This window comes from Nanorana parkeri, unplaced genomic scaffold (assembly GCF_000935625.1).
Source record: "Nanorana parkeri isolate BGI_ZX_2015 unplaced genomic scaffold, ASM93562v1 scaffold234, whole genome shotgun sequence".
Taxonomy (NCBI): Eukaryota; Metazoa; Chordata; class Amphibia; order Anura; family Dicroglossidae; genus Nanorana; species Nanorana parkeri.
The window spans coordinates 93,368-113,090 of record NW_017306502.1 but is presented as its reverse complement, the minus strand read 5'-3'; the positions used below and the strand labels follow the sequence as shown (position 1 = coordinate 113,090).

The window sequence follows — 19,723 nt, the reverse complement described above, 5'->3', positions numbered from 1 at the left end:
CAGACTGAAACCGAAAATTACTTTTTTCCCGCCTTTTATAATTTATTTTTTAACTATTGTAAGCACATGGCGCTTGTACAGCTTCAGCCAGGAAAATGACAGCTGCCAGTGGCAAGATTCCGCAGACGGCAGCTGAATTTAAATACAGCAGGTAGTGGGCTGGTGCAATAGCCAGCCTGCTATTGACCATTTCAAATTACAATAGCAGACTGGCTAGTGCGCCCACCCAACGCTTGCCTTGCCCTCCTAACGATTAGTTGATTGCAGCCCTAAGCATTTCTGTTGATCAATGTAAAAAAGAAGAACCTTTTATGCATATGTTGACTCCCTGCTAAAAAACTCAGATTCCAGTCGTAAATTTAGTGAGAAAATACCCCATCACACATACGGGGTCGCTCTCCAGAGTCTGGTCTCTCCTCCAGCATACACCTTTCGCACTCCTGAGTCCTATGTTTGCATGCATTATTCTTTTTCTTTTAAGTATCCATTTCCAGTGTATGTACTTTATAATGTACTTGTTTTGCAGATTTTTCAAAAAGGTTTAAGTATATACCAGGCTAAAAAGATTCAAATCTATTTTCATTAGGTGATGGTAATGTTAAGGCTTATAAAACCTTTTCCCACATAATTTTTTGTAAAGATGTATAATGATTTTCCCACTTCTCTTCACTGGAGTAAGGGCACAGCAGGGAGATGGTCACCTAACACACCCAGAAGTTTCAGAAGCTGAAGATTCTAGTGGTGGCTGTAGCTCTGTAAAATCAGTAGCAATAGAGTGAGTGCTGGTAATTAGTCATTAACCCTGTGTAGGGATTTAGAGGTTACCAAAAACGGTATCCTATAGCACAGGACTAAATATCATAAGCCTAACAGCCCATTCTAACCCTGCCCATGCCATCTGTAGACCCTTGTACATAATGCAGGTCAGCAGCTAAACCTGTGCAGAAGCCACTGGGTGGAGTGCCTGCCCTCTTCTGAGCCTGAAGGGTTGCTCTACATAGGGCCGAATAGAAAAGCCATATGTATAGGTAGAATGGGGATCAAGAGGGGGGAACTGTTAGCTATAAATTAATGAGAAATTAATGAGACCATCTGATATTGCACTTTATAGTATTCCCTAGATAGCATTGATCTGAATCCGAACCAACAACCCCCTCTGATTCTGCATATTCCCCACATGTGCATAGGAACGTCACAGTGTTCTTTTCTCACACTGGGAGACCACAAGAGGCAGCCAGTGGACGTGACTGGGACTACCTGACCTGCATTTTTACATAGCAGAGCAGCTGGTGTTCCCAAAACACTATTACTGGCAATAAGAGGACTGTAATGTAACCAGTGAGGGGGTCCAATAGGGAAGGGTTTCGAATTAGCGAACTGGATTGACAAAGACAACTCCTTTGGCAGGTAAAACAGCTCTAATGTGTGCATTTAGCAGTTAACCTAAACTTCAGCATTATTTTAGCAGTTTTAGAAGTAAAACAAGCATTCCTGAAGCTTACGTAACCAAATATATGATAGTTTACATAGATTAGGATCGTAAACTGAACAGTTAAGAGGACCGACACATATTACAGAGCTATATAAACAATCTTTGAGACCCAGGATGTCAAGGAAGACTTCCTGTTTGTCTCAATGTCACAGACACAGCAAGAAAGCAGAAAACTAGGGCAAACCTATAACTGTGCAAATGAAAACCAGACCGTCAATAACTGTCTGATCCTTCGGTCACAAATAGTAGTTTTCAGAATACACCTTAAACTTTAGATCATTACCTTCCGTGCTTAATCCGGGGCTTGATGTAAACTTTGCAACATCGACAATTTTCACAGCAAACTGCTGCCCGGTTTCTCGGTTGATGCATCTTCGGACAACACTGAATGGACCCCTGCACACAAAAAAGAAAGAAAACAAAGATGTTCATAAATGTCACGTTAAATTCTATACATCCTAAAAATATGTCTTCAGTCTAAAAACAATCCAATATTTTTCTTAGCACAAATAGCAGTGCCACTTAGAACATCCTCTGTGGATTAAACTGCCACTTCAGGAAATTGACTAGATTCTAATTGTTCCTTTATGAAACAGGTTAAAGTGAGTAATGCTTCCTCCACAGTTGAAGCAAAAGGTTATTAAAACATTTAACAGTAATTTACAATATGGTTTCACTGTAGGCTTGAAAAGTAAGCAGATGTAGCAAAGAAATTCTCTTACATGCAAAAATTATAGAATCATATTCATATGGCTACAAAGAATATATGCATATAAATCGTACATTTGTCCTTGAAACAATACATGAACTCCATCAAATTTCTAAACAGGGACTATAAAAACATAAGGACCAAATCGCTAAGAATTAAGAGCATATTTATGGAAATGAGATTGTGATTTATTAGGGAATCAGAAATATTTCATGGATTTCCCATCTGTACATTTGGAAACATGTCAGCCATATTTTGGGTATACATTTCTAATGCATTTTCGCCATGTCTCCTTCATACATCTTAGGTCTTACCCACCAATTTCATAACTACTTTGTACCACTAGATAAGAATACAAAAGAAGATACTAATAACAAATTGCTCGTTTTGAAATGGCCATGAGTGGCTATAAGCGAGGAGATATTTGACCAAGTAAAAAGTGTTCAGAGACGTAGGCACATTCTGAAAACTGTCACACTTTAGTTTGTAACCAACTGTGCTGACAAGTGGAGGAGATGCACACAACTTTCCAGATTTTAGAGGTAGAAAGAGCCGATTCCTATCCGTAGCAAAGTCTTCTATTGCTTAGCAGACACGCCTGACCTTGAAATAAGAGGAGAACCAGCCTGTGTGTATCTTTTTCTTAATTACTACTAGTTTGATTTTAGCAAGATCACAGCTGTAGAAGCATTTTGTATGTGCCATGGTTTTGTTTATATAATGTACTTTATTAATCCCACAAACATCTACTGCAACAGAGTTTCTCATTTTCTAACAGTCTGTTGTAAAATTAGGGAAGTTGTGCAAGCCGCATACAAAAATACTAAAAACTAAACTAAAAATAAGTGAGATCTATTTGCATATCAGTTTTTAAAGTGAAACTCTACCCATTGTGCATGCAGTAATGCAGTGATCGCAGAAAAAAAAAAAACCCTGAATTATAAACACATATTGGGCCCCTTTCACAGCAGCGGTCCAATCGGGTCCGTCTGCCAGTTTTTCCGGCGGCCCCGATTAGTCTATGGGCAGCAGGGTCTAAATAGATGGGCGCCTGTTACAACCGGTTACCCCTGACTCCTGCCACAGCCAGGTCCAGAAAAACCAAAACATTCCATTTCAACGGACTTGATTGTGCTGGATCGGGGGTAACCTGATGTAAATGGACACATGTCCATTTACAACTGATTCCTCATAAACAGACATGGGGTCTGGTCATTTCAGTTTTTTCCTTCACTGCAAGAGTGGTGATACATCCGATCCGTACCGCTCCATGCAAGGATCCTCTCCTGATTAGCCCATGTGAAAGGGGCCCTAGTAAAAAATAAAGACACAGCACTCAGTGGGGGACTAAATGGAGTCAAGCGGAGGCCAGCAAACAGCATGTGAGCAAAAGGAAGATGTTGTAGGATTACACTGCATTTAATATGGTCATTCTGCACTTCAGCAAGCAGCAGTGTAAATCTTGGAGAAAGAAAAAAAAGATTAGATCAGTAAAAAGATTTATCTTCTGAATACTATTTACATCTCCATTAATTTTAAGTGTGTTCCGACAACCTGGCTTCAGAATGCTGAAGCCGGCACAGCTTGTAAAGTACATAGCTGTGCAGCGTTTGTTTTACGCCTGTGCAGCTATGCCACCATTTTTCTAAATGAGCCCCTTACTTTGTTTTCTTCAGAAAGCAGCAACAGCCTGAATAGAAATGCTTGTCCACTGCCAGCGTGCTTTAGAGAAGGATCCTTTCTATGTGTGGAGGCAGTCATCTGGCATGCCCCTCTGTTGAATCAGAGCTAGAGTTCCATCAGCAGGGAGTAAGAGCTTTAGGTCTGACCTCAGACCTCTGCAGAGAGACCACTGCATTCACACAAACAGCAACGGTCCTTTACTGCAGCATGCTACCAGTGGACAGGCTTTTTTTTACTGAAGCTGTGGCTGCTTTATTAAGAAAACAGTCTTACAGAGTGTGTGTATAATAACACATCCACACACGGCAGGTAAAACAGTTGTCATATATGTATTTTACCTGTTCATTTAAAGGTCTACCTTTGGTCCTGCTATATATGCAGTAGAGCCGTAACAACTAATCGATTAAAATCGACGATGGAAAACGTTGTCAACGTTTTCCTTCATCGATTAGTCGGCTATCAATTAGCCTGCTCGCGGCTCCACACACGACCCGAGCAACACGCTTCTGGTGGAAACTTTGGATTTCCCATCACTTATATTCCCAGTGACATTGGTGATCAGGACAATTACCAAGAATGAATTACCCCAATGTAACAATGTCATATTAAGCCTGATAGAGGGACCCCAAAATGTTGCTATTCTTGTGACAATGTCTACTCGTGAAGACGGCTCTGGCACGTATTCCTCTGGTGTGCTGGTGACAATTCATTTCTGCAATGTGGACATGTGCCCGTAATGAAGACCTGCAATACATCAAACCATGTAGCCACCTGTAGGGATAGGTGCTGGGCTAAATGGTGACAGTTTAGTGAAGTCCAATATCAGAAAAAAACACCAATGTTTTGAGGTTATGCAGGCCCCCTTTTTCAAGGCAACAGGGAATCTCTTGTTAAAAAAAAAGGACCTGCATCATCCTTGAAACACTGGTGTTTTTTTCCCCCGATATGGGACAGTAAACTTAGAAGCCATCTTAGAAGGTTAGTTGGTTTGCCAGCATTAAAAACCTGACAGTGGTTCTATCCACTCACCAAATCTAATTGAAAAAAAAATGTGCCATTAGTTATCATCAGGGTCTGCTCCCTGTACATAACCTGCTTACTATTAAACATGGGTCCACCAAAAACCAAAACTAAAACTGTTGTTTTTTTTTTTTTTCAAGAAACCTGTGCACCTGCACACGCTGGCAGGACCACAAAAAAATATATTAAAACACTTGTTTGATACATAGCAGACAAGCTAACCAAAGCAGAAGCGAATGCATAAGTGACAGTACATGAATACTGTAGTCCATTTACATATAAATATTCAGCATTAGCTTTTTCATCCAGTAGTGATTTAGAATGCAGACTGCTTGCCTGGGAGCGCCAGAACCCAGACTGCTGGCATCGTATCTCTATCTTTACAGGCCTCTCAATAAATCAGCTGGAGGTTTGTCTTTTCTGCTTGTGATGTCTCCCATCACCAAGCTGGAATGAGTCAATAAAAAATGGTCATAATAGTAGGGAAGACAATAAAAGCTTGGTGCAATGGTATATTATAAATAGCCATGACTAAAGAGAAATGTGTGACCAGGATACCGTTTTTTGGCAGCATCTGTTAAGAATGTTGAATAAAATGTGAAATTATAAACAATACTATTTTAAACTGGCAGTTAAATTCATTGCAGTGTGTCCGAGTGATGTAGAACGCCTATTTAAGATTGTTCTTGTAATAGGCAGAGAAAACAGATGGCTTTTTAAGAACTAATGTAAAAGGAATCATAATAAAGCTTCATCCAAGCAAATATTGCTTTCTGATTAGGGTAAATTATTGCATCTCGTGTGCAGTGCCAGTATTTAGGCTTGCACAATAAGGATCATAAAAAAATCACATTAAATACACAGCTTTCAAGTGTTATTACAGTAGATCTAAAAGGTTCCTGCATGACCGTGTTAGGGGTCTGCACATGTGTGTAATAACATACTGATAGGATCTAACTTGCCAAAAAGTCATGCGTTTAAAAGCATGTGACCTGAACCGTTACATGTGTTTTTTGACATATGTAAACTGTACAATCTGTTAAATTCTTCTTCCATTCCTCAAGCTTTCCAATCCTAGGAAGAACTTGTGATTACATTCGTACATATGTATATCACACAGAAATACTGACCACGAATGCAGAATTTTCCACTTTACAGAACACAAGGCAGCTGCGTGCATGGGTCCATAAATTACAATACTGCTGTGCTGTGATCCATTAAAAAAACAAAAATCTTTACTATGTACAGGTCTGAACGCAGCATTTACTTTATACCCAGGTGCATAAGACCTAAATAACTCCAGTTACTACATGATACACAAGCCTTATCAATTACATTAAAAAAACTTCCTTTACCCTCCCAGACCGAGTCAAAGCCTCCATTTGTGCTTCACATAATCCTCCTTCCAGACATTGCAGCGTATAGTGGGAGATATTCAGAAGCAATCACTTCAGTCAACCCAAAAAGAAGTGGGCAGGGGTAGGTGTGCCTATCTTTTCACGAAGGCTGTTGATTGCCACGTCTTCCGCAACATTACCACTGTAATGCAGGCTCAGCCCACAAGAGAGTGACAACTCTGCTCTGAATTCAGGAGCAGTGCAGAATCATTGCCACCCCATCACAAGCAGCTGCATTAGGTGGACTACACTGGGAGTATCAACTGGTATTTGTAGGACTTTAAAGTTTTAAGTGCTGCAGTGCATTTTATTTAAATGGAAGACCAAAGTTCTACTTCAATACCACCTAAATAGTAGGGCTGTGGAAATGTGTATAGGCCAATGCCTTGGCTGGCGCTCGTGCAGAAAGTTTCTTGGGCCAATGTAGTTGGATCTGTATGTGCGTTAGAATTAAAATCGAAATTAATCGATTTTAAAAAATTTCGATTAATCGTACACGAACATTTTTAATCATTACCAGCCCTACTAAATAGGTTTCCATATTGCAAAATGTAATTGCAATTTAACATGAGAAAGATGTGAGAGTTAGGATAGGTATTGACAGTTTTGTTTCTTCAGATGAAAGCATTTTCACCAACCTTCGTACTATGTTCTCCACCTCCAAGAATTCTGAAAATTATACTTTAGGCACTCTGGGCTCTCGAATAAGTCACATGACCCAACTAAACCTATGAGGCAGAACCAAACTTCTGCAATGCAGCAATTAAAAACACAGTCAGAAATGTCCTCTATTTAGAAACCTCCATGCATGTAGTGTAACGGTTATAAATGTTCCCCCATATCCTACCTGGTTTTACCTTTTTAAGTTGCTGATACAGTGTACAGCCTGGCAGCACTTTCTGAAATTCCAGCCAGGAAGCACACATAATGCACCTCACTTATGTATCACATGGTATGTCACTAGGAACTACATGTTTCGCAATTCCGAGCAAATGCTTTGATGCATTTCTAATTGTGAATACGGGAGCAGCTGTCAAACAAGCGGACAATACAAGGGGGAGCAGATGTCAGTGGAGCAGGTTAACTCCAGGAAATATATCAGTGCTCGGAGCATTGGTAATGAAAGCCCCAGTTGGAAGCACACACAACAAGGATAAAGCTGGGCCTAAAGGAAGACCAACATTGCAGTTCTGTCAACCTTACAGTGGAAGTGGGTTTCTTGGATAGTAAAAAAAAAAAAAAAAAAAAAAAGTTTTCTGTTTTGCATGCAGGAAAAAAAAAAAGGTACACTGAGATGTATACTACCTCTTACTGTTACATTTACTTAACCCCTTAGGGTTTTTGTCTGTAAAGTTAAGTGAATGTGAATGTAAAGAGAATGGTAAGTGGTATCTTAGCATAAATAGAAAAAAAAAACACAATTATGAGAACTGTAGCATAGCAGAAAGACGGTTAGAGATGCAGTGACTTCTGCGTATCAATACATGGAACCATCCTGCTGGAATCCATTAAAACAAGATCAGTGTAAGGGTGTGTAGGAAGGATCAGCTTACAATGCTGCGTAAACTTTAAGGCTTAAGCATTGTTTTCACATGAGAAAACCGAATGATGCTTTCAATTTCCTCTGCATATATCAATATAAAGTGGCCTCAGCATTTTCTGAACTGACCTTGCTCATTTCCTTTCTCCAGTTAACTCAGGGCTGCAGATTAGATAAAGTACGAAAAATTAGGATTCTTTGGCATCACCATTTGATTGCCCCACTACAACCATACCCAGGAGGCGAGTGTAGCCAAGTGAAAGAAGAACTCCATCTTTTTCACAATGTTTCATGTTACACCCATATTCAGGGTGGTTATGTCACCGCACTTCTAGTCCATTCATACTTCCTCCTGTCCGTGTAACTGAAAGTCCGTAATGATATACAGACAGATTGAAAGGAGCAGTCTTGCAGAAGCCTGAGCAATGCAACTGCAATCTAACGCGATCCAGGTGTTGCAATGCTTTGCAGGCTCTAATCCAAAATAAATTAATAAATAATGCACATTTTATTAATGTGTGTGTGCAGTTATTGATTTTTTTTTTTTGAAGTGGACTATGCCTTTAAAGTGAGCCTGTGGCCAGTATGGACATTCACGTTTTTAAAATTCTTAAGCAATAAAAGCTTGAAAACTAGCCATCCCTGACCTAGCTGCATGTACAGTGAAATAATTTAACCTCAAAAGGCCACCTATTTTTTGGGGGGGGGGTCTTTAAATTAGAAGGCTGCCAAGATTCTATTCTCCACAGAAAGTAAAGTGGAGAGAAGCTGTGATTTCAGTACCTCTATTTTGAGAACTTTGAAGGTCCATTCATACCACTCTGCAGTAACACTTCAGAATGACAACCCAACACATCTTTTTGGCTCACTTGCGTTGAGGTGCAGCAACACACTGACATCCATTGCAGTGCACTGGTGAAAATCCTGCATACACTATTTTGGGTCAACTGTGGGCGTGTTGGGGAGCTCATTCAAATAATTGGGCTGCTCGAATGCAATTAAAGGAGAACTATGAGGTGAGTGATTTTCACTCACCTCATAGTTCTAGCCGACCTGTGACAATGAGACTGTCACAGGTCGGCTTAGTAGATCGGGAGGTGAGCGAACACATACCGGCATTCGCTCACCTCTCGATCCTGTCACAGCTCTCTGCCGTGACAGGGGAGGGGCTGGATTCCCCCCTCCCCGCGCCGATCTGCCAGCACTGACTGGCAGAACGGACGGCAGGTTCTGCCTCTAGAAAGGCAGAGCCTGCTTGTCAGTCACGCAGCTGGGCAGATCCAGACATAATTGTCGGGATCCGCTTCAGCTGCGGCGTCTCAGTATACCGCGAGCTACAGCTCGCGGAATACCTCAGCGAACTGGGCTAGGGTGAATGGTGCCTTGAAATGAATTTCTCCACAATGCCTAAAGCTACAGGTAATTGTTATGGTAAGTACTTTAACAAATGTTCAGAATGTGTAAATACTTTATTGTGAATAGTATTGGCACAGGTTCACTGTAAAATGGTCATGACAAAAAGGAAGCCATCATATACTCCAGCACTATGAAAAGCAGCCTATTGATATGTATATAAGCCTTTGCATTTTTAAGCGCATAATAAATATGTGACAGATGGATGTTCTGTCATGGTGCAAGTTGCACATAGTGACATGGATAGAGCATTGTTTAGCATGCAAACAGTCTCTGAACAGCTGTGAGACTAATTATCGAATGGGTGTTGCCCCACAAAAGTAAAAACGTGCTAGCCAGTCGAGGCTCCATTCTGTTCATTAGTGTTTTGCTGAGCAGGAGTAGATTATGTGTGTGTTCAGACTTTACTTATGATGAGGTGTGTGAGGTGTCTGGTGGAAAAAGAGACATTGCTCCAAGAGGCAAAGAGCCTGTACAGCCCAAGCTGGGCAACTCCAGAATCAGGAGGCTGAGTCGTATTTGCGTGTGCGGAGACTGTGGGTTTGAGCAGAACAAAAAAGTCAAGAGATTGAAATATTTTCCTTTGTGTTGATGTGAAGTTGAAAACCCTCCGAGGGAAACCTGCGCCAAGGATGCTTGTTGAAAAATAAAAGTAGGTAGAAAGTCACTCAACAAAAATGGTGTGTGGATGGAGTCCTTGAAAGCTCTACCTTACGAGTGAATACATAATGAGGGTAATTTATCAAAACTGGAGCATCTGTGCACAGCAACCAATCAGCTTCTATCTCTCATTTTCAAATATTTACTGAACAAACTGAAGAGAATCTGGTTGCCCTGGGCAACTGCTCCAGATTTTGCCTGCTCTAGTTTTGATGAATTCCCCTCACTGTGTATGTATATGCATGTGTGCACACACACGTGCACTCTATACTTTCCTCTAATGGTTAAGACATTTAAGTGGAACTTTACTCATATCTTCAAAATAACAAAAGGCCCCTTTAGAAATGTTTAGTAATGACATTTGCATACTGGCTTCACTTTTCCTACCCATTATTTTCACAGTGGCCATTTTCATGAAGGGCAGATTAATATATCCACCTTTACTTCCTGAAACTCTGGCACATGTGATTAGGACAAATGACCTTGCACATCATCTCGGCAGGAATGTAAGATGACTTCATAGAATGCAGAGCTGTATGCTGATGTGATTTTTAGCCAAAGGCGGTAAAAAGGTCCACTTTAAGCAATGATATTTTTTATTTATATTAGGAATGCACTTTGGGCAAAATGCCAATAGTACCATAACGGAAGAAAATTCAATGCATCCCTAGCTTCTCACCTTCCCACTGGGCGCCAAGCTGTGTCCCCTCCGATACCCGCTGCCCTCTGCCACCTGTGTCGGCAGAGGCAGCGGGGATCTGAGGGGACACAGAGTAACGTCAGGATGCTGAGTGGGGCGGAGAAAGCAGTCAGCTGTCACAGGAGGCCAATCTCTACCGCATTGCTCAGAAATCAGGACTGATCGCTCTGTGTTTCTAAATAACTGAGGGCAAAGTATGCTTGAACAGGAATGCTCAATATCACTTCCTGTTCATTCAGGATTGTGGACATATTATAAGTTACTGGTTCCACAGTTTATGAATAGACAGGAGCACTCAGTATAGATGCTTAATGTTCAGGGGCTGCAGAAAAAGATTTAGGACTGTGTCCTCAATCTCTTTTTCTATGTTAAAAGAGAAATATCAGGGGTTTGTATGGACCGGCATTTCCTCAAAGCCCCCAACAGTAAAAAAAAAAAAAAACATTTTAAAAGTAGAATTATTGTCCTCCCGTTACCCTGAGAACTATGGGGAAAAGCCTTAACCCCACAGTTCTACTTTAAAAAGGTTGGAAAAATAAAAAGTCATTTGGTTTCGGCCTGACAATTTTATTTTTCGGTCTAAAAATTGTATTTCAGTGCATCCCTAGTTTATATTGATATTTGTATTGCTTTTCTTATGTACAGTTGCCAACATTTAAAAGAAATTAGCTTCTAGGGACATGTCCAGAAACGGTGAACCTATTCTTATCCCTCTTGATAGTATTTCGGAACATAGAAATTTATTCCACTCATCAAAACACTGGGTTTGCTAATGTTATGAAAAGATGTCAAGATTATCGCAGATCAAAGAATTTAATTCAGTGGGAAAACAGAGTAGGCATTTTAGTGCCCAAAGTGACATTTGCTATTCCTTTTACTGCCCATTTTAACAGTACCTGTGCACAGAGGCTGCTGTGAGCCCCTAAGGCCTCATTCACACTTGTGAATGGGGCCCATTGTATGAGTCTCACAAATATCTCAGTGAGACTCATGCAAATAGCTGCAGATAGGAAGTGCTGTATAAAGCAAAGACAGCTAAATCAGCAGGTAATTGCAGCATGTGAACAACTGCGGGCACCGTCACTGCTTTGTACCGCGCAAATAGAATAAATGCACTTGGTCTAAAAAGTGTACTCACACTTGGGGACCAAGGCAAAGGACCACTTTTGGTTAAGAGCTAAAACATACAATTTGCCAAAGTTTTGTTACTCTGTTAAACTGGTGTGTATTTGAGCTCAGAACACCTCAGCTATACTGCAGAGACAGCTGGCTAATACACTTTTCTATTCCAGTTTTGCAGCTTTTTGTATGAGCTGCCTGCTCATTTCACAGTTGAAGAAAAAAACTCCAGATTTAGGAAAAGTGGAAGTGGAGTCAAAGTATTTATTTGCATATGCACACAAATCCTTGTGTCATTTCTAGAAAAAAAGTTTAATAACAGTCTTATTTTCTTCAGATAGAGTAGGAATATCCTAGAGTAGTATAACCTCAAATGTTGTGAGATGGGATTGTTTTTTTGGTATGTCTTGGTGCATTTCAATGGGCTGCCACAATGTGTTAACAATGCAAAAATGGAAATTGGCCTTTAGAGCTCATTTATACAAGAAGCTGCGTAAAAACTTTATTTATTGCAAAAAAAAACAGATACAAGTTTTAAAAAAAAAAGTAACATGATTTGGTAAGGAGGATTTTGATATTTCTGTATCACATTGCTAAGTGTATCTAAGGGATAAAACTTCCCCATTTTGTAGTACTCTTTTTTTTTCCATTGGCGATATGACACAGCAGGTGTGTTTAAATGCACACAGTCAAACTGTGAAAGGCGTTTATTTTATTTCATGTCCTTAAGAATGCCCCCAGCTTTAAGGTCCCGTAGTGAATGTACTTTTTTTGCAATTGGACCGCACTGGAATGCTGTACCAAGCGTTCTGGTGTGGGCGATCAGTGTGGGCAGGAGGTGTGCCTATGGTGACACTGGCATGAATGGCACCACCATGCCCCCTCCCGCACCAGAACATTAGAGGCTTGGTTCATGAGATCCAGTATGTCCAGGGCACAGAACTGTGCCGGAACGCACTAGATAGTGTGTGAATGGGCTCTAACTGTTATGTCCATGGCTATAAACCTTGGTGACTAGAGAAAAAAAAACAGATTGTTGACAGACTTGGCAAGCTCCTTGGCTTCAATTGTTCTTGCCAAGGTTGTAATTAATGAATTTCCTTCTACTGCCACAAAAACCGGTTTCATTGATTGGACAATGTTGTGACCATTAACAATTTTTACTGAACTTATTAAAACATAAAAACCGGCGTGGCCGACTGAGGTGGAAGATGGCTTATTAGAAAGTAATCATCAATGTATGTGTTGCAGATGTTAAAAACCTTTAATAAAAATCTATTATGAAAAAAAATAAAACATAAAAACCAGTAGTAAGGCATTCTAATAAATATATGAATATTCCTTTAGCAGCTTCTCATTGCACCACACATCATTTCACCTGGTCATTTTACCTTCCACCTGCATGGTCACATTGTTAATACACAAAATGATTAACTGCCTCCGGGCCGGCCGTAGTAAAAAAACGGCCGGCCAGGAGCTCTCTAGATCTGTGCGGGCGTCTTTAGACGTCCGCTCAGACACGCCCCCTTGGGCGCACGGGAAATGGCCGCCGGGATCGCTTGTATTTAGCGACGATCGGTCGGGGGCGCATACGTGCAAAAAAGACGATTGCGCCCATTACGCCGCACATGTTACACATCACAGCGAACGTCGCAGTGAGAGCAATAAGTCTAGGGCCATCAATCACTGATAACACTAAACTGATGAGCGGTAAAAACGTTTAAAGCGTCGCCTATGGCTAATTTTGGTTGCGGTCGTTTTCTGCGATGTCGCGGGTGCGCGCAATTTTAAAGCTTGACATGTTTGGTGTCTATTTATCCGACGTGACCCAATCTTTTATATTTGACCAAAAAACTGGGTAATAATAAATGTTTCCTAACATAACGTTAAAAAAACTTTTTCAGTATTTTTTTTTCAGTACATTTTCAGTAATTTTTCCTAATTATAATAAAAAATAAAACCCCCAGTGGTGATTAAATACCACCAAAATAAAGCTCTATCTGTCCCCAAAAAATGGTGTAAAATTCATTTCAGTACAGCGTTGCATGACGGAATAAACGTCAGTCAAAGTATCGCAGCGCTGAATACTGAAAAATGGCCTGGCCAGGAAGGGGGTCTAAACACCTGGTCTTGAAGTGGTTAATATCATTTACCCACATTATTCTGTTATGAATCTACAGGCTTTCAAAATGTCTACAATGCCAAATGTTTAAGTTTGTTGCCATGGAGGTCTGTTTTCAGAATTCTCTCAAGCAAAGCTTTCAACAAGGAAAATGTAAGTGAAAGCCAGCTAATATGTTCCTGCACAATCTCGATTGACAGTATGATGTTCAACATATAAAAGTGATCTTTTTTGTACTGCCCCTTCATAACCAAATTTCAACTTTCTAATGCTGTCATTTTCCACTGCTGGACTTGAATCTAACTGGTTATGAAAGTGCAATACAAAAGGTCTTATTAAAAGGTATTTTGATTATCTCTAATATTTTATCATTTTTCCCAATACACCATAGTTTGCAAAGTGCAGGCTAAGGAAAATTATAGCAACTAATTTTCACCACTTCAGAGTATTACCATGAATGAAAGGTGATCAATTGCCGTGGATGCTTTGTTATATTAGTAATTCCCATACCTAAAACAAGAAAAAAAAGCTCTGTTCCATGATACCATAGGACCATCCTCTGCTGTTCTGCTGCAACAGATCTGCTGTCAGTCAGCATGATGCTATGGAGATGGTAGGTGGAGGTGTGATCTTTTATTGCAAGGAAAACAGAAATATATTATTTGCTTGGATTTCTTATGTGTGATATTTGAAGGCTATCTATGGTAAAAACTGAAAATAAATAAGTGTATATATGGAATATTGAATTTCAATAAGTTCTATCCCACTCCTAATAACCAGATCCATTTAGAAGTTAGTAAAACTTACTGAAGAACCTCATAGGATATATACTATATTGCCAAAAGTATTGGGACGCCTGCCTTTACACGCACATGATCTTTAATGGCATCCCAGTCTAAGTCAATAGGGTTGAATATTGAGTTGGCCCACCCTTTGCCGCTATAACAGCTTCAACTCTTCTGGGAAGGCGTCCACAAGGTTTAGGAGTGTGTCTATGGGAATGTTTGACCATTCTTCCAGAAGCGTATTTGTGAGGTCAGGTACTGATGTTGGACGAGAAGGCCTGGCTCGCAGTCTGCGCTCTAATTCAGCCCAAAGGTGTTCTATTGGGTTGAGGTCAGGACTCTGTGCAGGCCAGTCAAGTTCCTCCACCCCAAACTCGCTCATCCATCTCTTTATGGAGCTTGCTTTGTGCACTGGTGTGCAGTCATGTTGGAACAGTTAACGGGCCACCCCCAAACTGTTCCCACTAAGTTGGGAGCATGAAATTGTCCAAAATGTCTTGGTATGCTGATGACTTAAGAGTTCCCTTCACTGGAACTAAGGGGCCAAGCCCAACCCCTGAAAAAACACAACACCATAATCCCCCCTCCACCAAATATTGCACTTGGCACAATGGAGTCAGGAAAGTACCCTTCTACTGGCAACCGCCAAACTCAGACACGTCCATCAGATTGCCAGACAGAGAAGCGTTATTGGTCACTCCAGAGAACACGTCTCCAGTTCTCCAGAGTCCAGTGGCAGCGTGCTTTACACCACTGCATCCGACGCTTTGCATTGCACTTGGTGATGTAAGGCTTGAATGCAGCTGCTCGGCCATGGAAACCCATTCCATGAAGCTCTCTACGCTCTGTTGTTGTGCCAATCTGAAGGCCACACGGAGTTTGGAGGTCTGTAGCTATTGACTCTGCAGACAGTTGGCGACTTCAGCGCACTGTATGCTGGACTTGAATCTAGCATGTGCTGACCCCGCTCTGTCATTTTACGTGGCCTACCACTTCATGGCTGAGTTGCTGTTGTTCCCAGTTGCTTCCACTTTGTTATAATCCCACTAACAGGTGACTGTGGAATATTTATTAGCAAGGAAATTTCACGGATGGACTTATTGCACAGCAAGCCGATTCCGAGGATTGGGTGAGTAACTTTATTTTCAGCCCTAGACACAAATGAGCAGTTAACCCTTGCAGTTTGGGGGTAGCCCCACTGCAAGGGTTAATAGTTTTTTCCCCCAGAGTTCTGCTTGAAATAAATATTTCATTCAATTGAATTTCACCCATTGGAGCCAAAATCTACTCCGACACTTGGCATGTTGGCACATATCTACATAAACTGGTGATTTAGGAGGAGGAACACCAAGAAAACTGTCGATTCTCATCTACCCTTTGGGGATTTCACTACAGCAGCTACTGGAACAAGGAACTTGTCTGGCCAGGATGTTTTCCATGAGGTTGTCGAGCATTAAAAAAGAAGAACCTTATGTAAATCTATTAACTACTTCTGTCAGTTCTATAAAATGAATGGTTCTAGTTCAGTGGGTACAGATAACACAGTGCTAAGTGTCAAAGCAATTCTATCAAATCAAATGGAAAAGAAAATGTTAAACCATTACTAATCAATGCACTTCAGCTTCTACTTAGAAGGGTGGAATAACTCATCTTTTGCTCAGCAAATATGTGCTGAGCAAAATATGTAGAAAACACTGCTGACCCTTTCGCTGCAAAAAGGTCTAATTCACTGTGCCAGAACTAGTATGCAAGCAGTGAAGTCACAGCACCTGATCTGCACATTACAGAGAGTCAAGCGTGACCACCAGACAACTGACATTTTCAGAATGAGAGCAATGGCAGTCATCATATCTCTCTTAGAACAGATTTCCTTGAAATGAATAAACTGCGATATAAAACAAGCAAACAACACAGAGCCAAATGTAATTCACGATCATGAGGAATAATATATATCAGCTTGGCGCGACGGTGAAATGCTCTCAGAAAACTGGGAAAAGTGTTTACTAAAGCAACACAAAACCCTCAGCTTTTTTTCTCCTTACACACCTACACAATGAACATTCTCCAAAGCCACATTTATTTAGGTTTTAAAAATAAAGTCTTAATATTTTAATCCCTTTAGAAAGTCTGCTGTGCTCACTCCCGTGTCTCTTCTCTCCACTCGCACTTCCTGTCCCTTAGTAAGAGCCGTGCAGGTTGATTCTGGTCACATGCACATCTTTCTGGAGGAATCTCTCACTGCACACAGCTGCCTCCTCACTAAACACACTGTGACAGTGTCACTGCTTGTTATCTACTCTGCAATGCAATACATTTACAACACATCTACAAACATCAAGTTTACAACAATCTACACAGAAAAACATCTTTATTTCAAATGTAGGAGCCGTATTCTGTGACTGTGTGACCAGATTCAGCATGTGAGCTGAGACTCAGAAGTATGAGGCTGGTGACAGCTCACATGCAGAATCTCCTCACTACCTCCTTGGTAAGCCAGGAGGAGAGAAATCAAAGCAGCTGAAGAAATCCCAGCTCCATGCAGAGTCTAGTGGGGAGGGTTTGTGGGCGGGGACTGAGAAGACACGCCCTCAGCATGTTGTAGTCCTTCACATGAATCAGCACACAGGGTGGCTACTTTTCAGCTCCCATACGGACCATGGAGAAAAAAAAAGTAGCCACCCTCTGGCAGGAAGTTGTGGCTGGAGAAAAATAAAATGGAGCTTGCAGCAATTAGAGCTGAACAATAACAAACAAATGTACACAGTAATTTATTATTTATATAATAGGCATTTGTATTATTTAATTTCTGTGTTTAGTGTCTGTTTCATCTTTACCTTGGGACTACCCCCACACTGCAAGAGTTAAGTGCTCATCTAGATGAATACAAGCACTTAAAAGAGAACTACAGGGTAAGTGTTATTCCCCATAGTTCTCTTAAGGGCCACGGAAGGACATATACTAGCGTCCTCCCGTGACCCTAAGCTCAGAATATCGCGAGCTACAGCTTGCGATATACTGAGAGCTCCAGAACTGGGACGGATCCGACATTACTGTCGAGATCCATCCAGCTGCGCGAGTGAGAGCTGGCTCTGCCTATCCAGAGGCACCCCGCACCCGCCCCTTCCTCTAGTCAATGCTGGAGGATCGGACAGGAGAGGGGGGGAAGCCTTGCGGGGAGCCGTGACAGTCGCGGCTCTCTGCAGGGAGATGATCAAGAAGTGAGCGAGCGAAGGTATGTGTTCGCTCACTTCCCCATCTATTGAGCAGGCATGTGACAGTTTCATTGTCACACGTCGGTTCGAACTGTGAGGATGGGTGAAAATCACTCACCTCATAGTTCTCCTTTAACCATTGCATCGTGGGGGTAGCCCAAACGTTTTCCCCAGAGCTTTTCTTTAATGCTTTATTTATAGATACATACATCCAAACTCATGTTTTAATAGGTTCAGCCAACTCATGTGCAATCTGATACCGCAAGGAGCACATTCTGCACCAAACAAATTAGAGTGGAAGTCTGGAATTTTCAAAAGTTAATCCTTGCAGTGAGGCCACCACCACACTGCAAGGGTTAAGTGCTCATTTTTGTCTAGGGGGTGAAAGAAATACTCACTCGATCCTCAGTCACACCTGGCTGCTAGAGTGCTTCCGGCAGCCTCTTCTTCCCTGTGCTATGGCGGTCTAAGGACCCGTGACATCATCATGACTATTACAGGTCTATTAGATGTGAAGACACCAAAGCACATACTGCAGCCGGAGCGGAGATGGAGAGAGAAGAGCAGTAACTGCCACAGGACTCAGGCGAGTTTTTTCTTCCTTTATTTTTGTCCTTAGAGAAAAACAAGCCGTAAAACCTTGCAGTGAAGGGGTAGCCCCACTGCCAGCGTTCATTTGTTTTTAAATCCTAAAATTTGTTCCTAGTACATAAAATACATGCAAGCTCTTTGAGAGCAGAGACTGATGAGAATGTGCAGTATGTAAAGTGATGCATACATTGTCGGCACTATAGAAATACCTATAATGAAGTGCACATGTTCAGACACGTATTACTTCCTGAAAATGGCTGGAAGTGACTGTCATGTCTTTGGCCAGCTCTGGAGAGCCTCTTTACAAGACCCACGTAAATCTGTTTTACCTTTGGAGTCAAAAGTGGCGTCTATCAGGGATCGTTTCAACAGGCATTCATTTGTATCAAAGAGGCTTTGCATTCCCGTCGTGGAAATTCTCTAAAGGGGTGAAGTACATAGTATCTGATTTTATGGTAAAAACTAATATTGTGCTTTAATATCTTACATATTGTTTCAATGTTTGTGTTTAATTTGCCCATCATTGTAGATACAGTATTCGTGCAACCCTATTAACAACACTACAGATCATATTCTTCCAGCATGTTCAAAACTAGCTAAATGGCAGAATTGGAGCAATTGTCCTTGTGTTGAGCTGCGTTCATCAGTGCAGATCAACACTGAGTGAACGAGCTCCTAATGAACACCGTCCCTCTGCAGATTCCCCACAGCTGAAGCACAAGTGTCACCCTGCAGGCAGATGTGCATTAAACTGGCTGAGCAGCACTGCAACATGAACTGTGTATTTAGCCACTTTATTATTCAATCTCTTGAAATATAAAATCCATCTACTGATGGGATAAAGTACATGATGAATCCAGGGAGAGAGAAGCAGCATCTGACAAGGTGCAGTTAAATATATAGCATCATTTTTGGGAACCTTTTAACTGTAGAGAAAATGCAATATTAAAAAAAAAAAAAAAAAGAGTAAGGCGGGCATAACAGCCCTTTAAAAAACTGAATACATTTGTATTGACATCACAAAAGTGTGAGCCAATAGAATAATTTTTGTATGGAATGTGTCTGGTTGTGTTTTTTTTTACCCGCAAAAAAGAAATAGAGAAGATATCAAGAATAAGGAAGGGAAGAAGTGTCAAAAAGGCTTCCATAACATAACTGATACCTATATGTCAGAATCTTTAGATGATTTTAAGTGCAGAGCTAGGAAAAAATGCAAGAGCCAAAGAAAGGGGGGGTCTGAAAACTGGAGCAGGTAACTATCGCAAACATCTCTTCATTAG

The 19,723-nt window shown here is 41.1% G+C and overlaps 1 protein-coding gene across 9 annotated transcripts in view; it reads right to left on the bottom strand.

Moving 5' to 3' along the window:
* CASK (calcium/calmodulin dependent serine protein kinase) overlaps positions 1-19,723 on the bottom strand; it is a 240,822-nt gene that overhangs the window by 197,650 nt on the left and 23,449 nt on the right. For all 9 annotated transcript variants that reach the window (XM_018556336.1, XM_018556340.1, XM_018556337.1 and 6 more), the window contains exon 2: positions 1,776-1,888. In XM_018556336.1, the coding sequence (XP_018411838.1) occupies positions 1,776-1,888 (113 nt within the window). The remainder of the gene's footprint in view (positions 1-1,775; positions 1,889-19,723) is intronic.